General features: G+C 41.8%; 1 protein-coding gene across 2 annotated transcripts in view; it reads left to right on the forward strand.

Moving 5' to 3' along the window:
* The window catches only part of ARIH1 (ariadne RBR E3 ubiquitin protein ligase 1), a 2944219-nt gene extending 2936303 nt beyond the window's left edge, over window positions 1–7916 (forward strand). For both annotated transcript variants that reach the window (XM_044077451.1, XM_044077453.1), the window contains one exon: window positions 7082–7916. In XM_044077451.1, the coding sequence (XP_043933386.1) occupies window positions 7082–7166 (85 nt within the window). In that variant the 3' untranslated portion in view covers window positions 7167–7916. The remainder of the gene's footprint in view (window positions 1–7081) is intronic.
* Window positions 7917–8395: the final 479 nt, after the last annotated feature.

The raw sequence follows: 8395 nt of genomic DNA on the forward strand, positions 1-8395 counted from the left end.
ATAAGAGGTACAATAATGTAAGGAATTGGATGTGATGAAACAGCTTTGTGTTATAATGTTTAGGTGAAAATGGGTTGAGAATGTGAAAAAAATTGATGGTGGACGGGGCTGGCTGGGGAATTGGGAGTGGGGGAGGGGAGCAAAGTGGGACACAGCTCATGCATCAGCAGGAGCCAGTCAGTTGACCCATGTGCAGAGCAGTTGGGCACTCCATGTGGTATAAAAGTCGAAAAGGTTTTAGCACAGACCTTTCTTTTTATTCTTGTAAATTGTTTTTAAGTATGTATTCCATCCCTCAATACAAAAAAGTTACTGCAGGAAATAAAAAAGGGCAAGAAGAAAGGCTGCATGTGTAAAAACTCTATGTGCAATAAGGAATTTTGCATTGTAGTGCAGTACTGCTTTTTAACAGCATATTAACATCTCTGAAACATTGTTTAAAAGAACAAACAAGTTTGCAAGAGGGTACCATCCTTTAATACACAATGCTAAGTAGTGCACTTCCTACAGAGATGTGCAGCACAGAACAATATTTTTTTATAGAGAGAATCATATACAACAAAACACAACAGTGATGGTTGTATACGGCAAAACATAGGGTGGAAAAACAGTTTTAAGTGTTTTTCAGCTATGAAACTGAGGGCTTAAGTTTGTGAGGCTGTCTTTTAGTGTTAACAAAGAGGATTGAGGAAAAAGGAAGGATGTGGCAAAGTGGCTTACAGTTAAAAATAATGGGTTGTGTAGGAGATGAGAGATGTGCATACATGTTAGCGGAGTGCGAGGGGAATGGCCCAAGCCAAGGGTAAGGAAGAGGAAGAAATCAAAAGGTGCAGTGTGTTAAAACTACCACCACAGCTCACACATCTGTTGTCAGTTAATGCATCTTCAGAGCAGGTGGATATTCCATACTTTGTAGGAGTCGAAAAAAGATAAGAGCGTAAACCTTTCTATGGATCTTTGTAATTTTTTTAAGTATACATTCTGTCACTCACTGCAGAGAAACTACTGCAGAAAGTAAAGAAGGGAGACTATCCGCAATGAACAGAATACAAAGGCATTCTGTAAACAGGAGGTATAGTAATCTGGTACTAAGAATGCACACAGTGGGAGCAAGTTTCCATTTTGTTTTAATTATTATTGATAGGTTATTGCCAGAAAATCAGAGAGAGTTAAGAATAAGTCTTGAGAGAAAGAAAGATGGTGTACCATCATGGACAGTGTAGTATCAGGTTATGTAGGGGATGGAAGTATGACTGCAAATGAAACATTTTAACCAAGGTTACATACAAAGTGAGTTATCTAGTGAGAATTGAGGACATACATTTCTCAATTACTTTTCGAGGAGCATCAGAGTAGGGTGATGTTCTTCGTGTTTCACTGTTGCAGTCATTACATTTGGGTAATCTGCTGGCAGGTTGCCCTCAGTCGGCCTGAATTCCAAAGTCTTGGGTCCTGCGTTGGTTGCTGTCTCCTCTTCCATGACGTCAGGTCGTCAGGGGTATAAAACAGGCAGCCGACGCCATTTTCTTTAGTCTTTCTTGCCGCACGGTGCCCGAAGCAGAAGCAGTTCGCAAGTGCCGGTCGGCCGACTCCTGAAATTTTTGAATTCGAGTTTCAGAACCGAAGTCTTCACTAAAGCTAAGTACCCCGTTGGGGAAACTTTTTCTTGCTCCATACCGATGTCAGTAAAAGTTAATAATTGCATTACTTGTGGGAAGCAAATACCTCATAAGGATTTCCATTTATGCTGTATTCCTTGCCTAGGCCCCGATCATAACGTGCCTAGCTGTCTGTTTTGTGCTAGATTTAACCAACGCACTATTAACCGTTGGTATATCTTTGCTTCAAAATATTTTGGAAACAGATTTAACTATCCTGAAATGTCGTCGGATAGCAATCCGACTACCGGAGTTCACAAAAAAAACGCAAAGAAAAGGACAGAGACAGACCATCGAGGTCCAAAACCGACGACAAAGCTTCTCCTAAGCCAGTCGCCAGTTCGCCGGTACTCAGTGAAGCACTTTCGCAGCCCCTGATACCCGCTACTTTCGAGTCGCAGGCCTCTACCGAGAACCATGTGGAGTCCGGCACACCGCGAGATCTCAAAGTATTGTACCCGCTGATGTCTCTCCCTCGGATGGGTCCGGAGCCGCTGAGCAGGCACAGGCTTCTGAGGGTGTCTTCAGGCCACAGCATTTCTATATAAAACCGACACCAGCTTCAAAATCAAAGAAAAAAGCAACTTCTAAAGCTAAAAAACTGACACATGAGCCATGTGCACAGGCCTCTGTGCCCAAAAAGCAGATGATCATAAATGGCTGAAGACCTAATTACCTTGATCAGGGGTCCCCAACCCCCACCTGACAAGAGGCCTAGGCAAGACACTGGTTATGAATCTTCAGATCAGGTTTCTATTTCTTCTGATTCCTCTTCTGATCAGGAATTTTCTATACCACCCTGTGAGGATTCTGATGCAGAGGAATCTATCCCATTTGCATCTCCTCCTGAAGATTATTCCTTTGGAGAAACCTTGCATACTTTGAGGGAGCATTTTCACTGAGTAGAGTCAAGATTTCTCAGAATCAAAAAAGAGGCTTAGGGATTTCCTTCTTCTCCCTCAACATAGGCCTTTAGCCATACCTCCTGTGTTAGACATTGTTGATGATGTGTTTTCAGAGTCAAGCTTGACTCCAGACTCCTTACCTCCGGCTCATAGCAAGCCAGACAGATATTACAGGGTTCCTGACTCGCACAAATTTTTATTTAAAAACCCTGCTGCTGATGCTGAAACTATTTCACAGGGTCCAAAAGGTGTTAAGGCCTCAACGGCAAAAAATGCTACCCCCTCTGACAAAGATTCCAGGGCACTGGATAGATGGGGAAAGAAGGTTTATGCATCTGCAACCTTGGCAATTAGGGCCTTAAACTGCCAGTTTCATATGCTCAAGTATCAACAACATATTATGGGATTACTGAAACAGAAAATGATGTTGATTTCTGAATGTGCAGAAAATAAAGAATTGCAGGAATTATTGCATTAAGCAGAACAAGTTGGAAAGCATACTTTGCAATATGGTTTTGATTCCTTAGAGACCTCTTGCAGAGCCGCAGTTACTGGATCTGTGATTAGGAGGCATGCCTGGCTAAAAGAGCAAAATTTGCCTGATCATGTTAAAGCTAAATTGCTGGATGAACCTTTACAGCATGATACTCTGTTTGGTATTAAGGCAGAAGAAGTTTTAAAGAAAATGGAAGATAAAGCTAAGTCTATGCAAACTGTTAAAGACTTCTTACAAGTGCAGCCACCAAGATTCAGTAGACACTGGCCTACAAAAAATTGGTCCTTTCCTGTGTCCGACATAGCTCCACAGGGCAAATCCAGGCACCCTAAGGGTTCTAGATACCAGTCACAGGATTCTTACAGGTCAAAGCAATGGGGTGCGTCTACCTCCATATCTGGAGGAAATAAAGCGCAACCCTACAGTAAACAGTCTCAATGACTTCCCTCTGCCATCATCAAGCACTTATCTTTTGGCAGCACCCTTAGGGGGAAAATTAGCACTTTATGCTCAAAATTGTCAGTTAATAACCCAGGACAAGTGGGTGTTAAACATAGTATCTCAGGGATACAGATTCCACTTTCATACTCTGCCAGTTGCAAACGGTTGGCCAGATCTGCCAAAAAATCAATGGGCAGAGGCACAGAAACAAGTTACGTCCCTCATGGATATGGGGGCTATTCACCCAGTGCCAGAACAAGAAAAAGGACAAGGGTTTTATTCAAGACTGTTCTTGGTACCCAGAAAAGACAAGTCCTGGCGCCCAATACTGGATTTATCAATTTTGAACACATTCCTAGACATTCCAAAATTCAAAATGCTAACTTTACAAAGTGCCTGGCACCAGTTAATTGCATTTTGCAGACAAAGAAGTATACAAATCTATCCTTACTTGGACGACTGTCTCATTCAAGCAGAGAACAAGGACATTCTTCTTCAGCATCTGGCGTTTGTGAAAAGGCTTCTAACAGGCCTAGGGTACACAATAAACGAAAAGAAATCACAACTGGTACCCTCTCAAAAGATAACATTCCTGGGCGCAAGCTTGAATACAACGGCCCAGATGACTTTCCTCACTCCAGGCAAACAACGGCAACTGACTATTTACTTCAAATAGATGGCAACAAAAACCCAGTTATCTGCAGGCTTTGGGGTTCATGGCAACAAAAACCCAGTTATCAAGATAAACACTGCAGGCTTTGGGGTTCATGGCATCCTGCATTCTACTGATTCCATATGCAAGACTGCATATGAGGAAACTACAGTGGTACGTAAAAAGTTTATGGAGTCAGCATTGTCACAGTCTGGAAACAATGATTCCTCTCATTCCCTGCCTACAACAGGAGTTTCTTTGGTGGGAAAAGGCATGTCACCAAAACATGGGACGGGCTTTCACTCTACCCCCTGCCAGCCAAACCTTAACTACAGATGCATCAGACTATGCATGGGGGGCCCACCTGGCGGGAAGATGCATTCAGGGCATATGGACCCCAAAACAAATGCATCTGCATATCAGCCAAAAAGAGATGTTAGCTGTTCAAAATGCCCTGACAGCCTTCAAGGACTTACTTCATCCACGACAACTACTGATAAAGACAGACAACACCACGGTTATGTGGTACATAAACAAGCAGGGGGGCACACACTCATACCCCCTTTGCAGACTAGCCATGGCACTGTGGGACACAGCCTTGACTTACCAAGTACATCTTAAAGCTCAATTCCAGCCAGGAAAGCAAAATACTCTGGCAGACGACTTGATCAGAAACCTTATAGACCCTTATGAGTGGAAACTAAATCCATAAGTCTTCAGCATGATAACAAAGAAGTGGGGGAGCCCGGACGTAGACCTATTTGACTCTCCTCGGAATTATCAACTGGACAAAGTCTGCACAAGAACTTATCACAGACAAGCATGGAAAGTGGATGCCCTATCCTTCAGTTGGAAAAACCTATCAGTTTACGCCTTTCCTCCTCTGCCTCTTCTTCCCAAGGTCCTACTAAAAGTCAGACAAGAAAAACCAAAGATGATACTAATTGCCCCGGACTGGCCCCGCCAACACTGGTATCCAATCCTAAGGAGTAAGTCTCAATTCCCAGCTTGGTACTTGCCTCAAATACCTCACTTACTGTCTCAGCAAAACAATCAGATCCTGCACAATCAGCTCCAAACACTGAACCTGGCAGCATGGCTTATCATGTAGTTATTCAAACAATACCTCTCAGTAAATCTGTGATGGATGTCATTTTGGAAGCCAGAAGGCCTTGTACTAGAAAGTCTTATGCTGATAAATGGAAGAGATTCTGTGCTTGGAACCAAGCACAAGGAACTGACACAGCAGAGCCAAATATTCCTCAGATTTTACAATACTTGACTGAGATGCTTGACAAAGGCCTATCTTTTTCATCAATAAAAATCCATGCCTCTGCCATCTCGGCTCATTACAACACAGAGCCACCAATCTTTTCTCATCCTTTGCTAAAGCAGTATCTTAGAGGGGCCAAAAATGTAAGGCCTCCCAGAAGATCACCAGTACCATCATGGGACCTCAATTTTGTGTTGGAAAAGCTTACCCTGCCTCCATTTGAACCAGCTGCTACTGCAGATCTAAAGTTCTTATCATGGAAAACAGATTTGCTCCTGGCAGTTATTTCAACAAGAAGGGTTTCAGAGCTACAGGCCCTCATGGCTGTGGAGCCTTTTATCATATTTTATCCAAACAGGGTGTCCCTCAGGACCAATCCTTCCTTTATGCCTAAGGTGGTTTCCAGTATGGCTCTTAACCAAACTATTCATCTGCCAACTTTTTATCCAAATCCGCAGAACAAGAGGAAGCGGATTCTGCATTACTTGGACATACATAGACAACTAAGATTCTACTTGAGCAGGACTAAAGCTCTAAGAAAAACTGAGCAGCTTACTGGTGGCATTTGCTACAGGATCAGAGGGAAAGGCTATTTCAAAGTGGATAAGCCACTGCATTCGTTTCTGCTACTTACATCATGGTAAACCGGTGCCCAAGGGCATTAGGTCTCATTCCAGCAGGGCTGCAGCTACATCAGCAGCTTTTCTCAGAGGGGTACCAACCAAAGACATTATAGAAGCTGCTACTTGGAGTTCTGTTAATATTTTTACAAAGCATTATCATTTGCCTGTCTTCTCTAAGTCCAGGGCAGGCTTTGCCACTGCAGTTCTGCAGGACCTTATAGCCGCCCCTAATGCAGTTTAGCTCCAGCCTCCCATCCATAGCTTTGGGACTCCACCCAAATGTAATGACTGCAACAGTGAAACATGAAGAACATAGTATAGTTGTGTACACTTACCATAAATGTAGATGTTAGAGTGTATTTACTGTTGCAGTCCAGGTTACCCGCCCGCCATCCCCCTTTTATTCTGGAGTTTTTCTTTCGTTCACTATTTTCTACAGCCTTTGTGGTGTATTTGCTTGTAGATGAAGGTAAAGTTTAGATTGTTGCATGTATATATAGTTTATATATATTTTTGCTACCCATTTGGGGGGCACCTGACATCTGGGGCAAGAAAAACTAAATAAAATGGCGTCGGCTGCCTGTTTTATACCCCTGACGACCTGACGTCATGCAAGAGGAGACAGCAACCGACGCAGGACACAAGACTTTGGAATTCAGGCCGACTGAGGGCAACCTGCCAGCAGATTACCCAAGTGTAATGACTGCAACATTGAATACACTCAAAAACATCTACATTTATGGTAAGTGTACACAACTGTACTTTTCCTTTAATGTCCTCCCAAAGGTGGCATCAGAGTTGTCCTTAAACTAGACCATTCATCTTCCTGCACTATCTTGATACAAAAATCACTGGAGCCATGTTGCATTGTGTTACCACATAGTGTTTAATAGATGCAGTCTGCCTTTCCAGTCTTCTGTAGCATGTTGCTTAACCATATATGAGGATGAAGCAACTAGACGTGTACAGCATGCTTGTAGTTTTGATGGTGTATGCACTTCTACTATAATTGTTTTGTTTTTTTCTCTTACAGGTACTGTGAGAGTCGACGAAGGGTATTACTCCTGCACGTGCATGAAGGCTATGAAAAAGATTTATGGGAATATATTGAGGATTGAGAGCAACAGACTTTTTAAAATGAACTCTCACTAAAACAAATTTACCAACTACATCGCTGATGCAATTTAAAAAAAAAAAAAAAAAGTTGATAAGCCTGTTCTCACACTGCTGGTTTCTACTGCCGGAATACCCTCTCCCACTCAGTGTCATATTCTTTCTTTACTTAGCATCTCTGCTGCTCATTGAGGACCCCCCCCCTTTTGATCATATGCCTTCTCAGCCTTTTTCTTTTGTTAAGGAAGCGTTGAAGTAAATTATTGTAATAAAATGGTAAAGTGACTACAGTTGTACAGCAGTATTGTAGAGGCTGGCACAAAGGACTATGAAATGGCCTCCAACTTTAACAAGACTTCACTTTCAGCACTGAAAATTCTATTTTTTTAGTCTTTTCTTTTGTTCTTCCTTTCACTTTCTTTCCTCCTTTCTGTCTTTTCATAATATAAATCAAATCTGAACAGGTGTTTGACACTGCTTCTTGTGTCCAACCAGCCATTGAAATGTATGTTTTTTTTCTATTTGATGATGAATGTCAGTTGGCTTATTGTAAGATGGACTTCTAGCAGGGGGTCAGGGGACATTACAGAAACATTTGTATATGACTTTTAAAAAACAAAAAGGACACAGTATTTTTCAAAATTGTATATAACGCATATGCATGGAAGAGTAAGAGCAAGCGTGGCACGTGTTTGCATAATGTTTAATTACAGAAAAATATTTATTCTTTAAAAATTCTCAAGGCAGTGCCTCTATTTGCTGTGGAGTGTATTCATTTTAACCTGCTCTATGGACTGTGCTTTTTTTTTTTTTTTTTCGGATTAAGGGTGTTGTTTTTAAGAGCCCTCTTTCTTCAGTATGTTACTGGCCTTCCTAGGTTCTTTTGTGAGCAGGTAGTCCTTTCATTTCTTCCACTTCTCCATATTCCCTTGTTTACTTTTCTTGTGATTTTTCAGATGGATTCATTTTGCACTGTAGCACCTTATTTTAAAGATAATCATTGTGAAATTCAACTCCAGAACATAATTGGGAGGTTGGTTGGTGGAAGTGTAAACTCCAGTCATGTCCATGGGGTATACTTGTAAGACTGGATTAGGAAAACAAAGCTAGAACGTGTCCTATGATGAGCAGTCTTTCTGAGATTTTTTTAAAGATTATTCCACAGGTCATGTAACTGGGAATAATAGTACCTATCAAACAACAAACTTTTGAGTGTCTCTGTATTCAGTACCCT

The sequence above is a fragment of the Protopterus annectens genome, chromosome 7.part0 (assembly GCF_019279795.1).
Source record: "Protopterus annectens isolate FY-2018-M chromosome 7.part0, PAN1.0, whole genome shotgun sequence".
In the NCBI taxonomy this organism is placed as follows: domain Eukaryota; kingdom Metazoa; phylum Chordata; order Ceratodontiformes; family Protopteridae; genus Protopterus; species Protopterus annectens.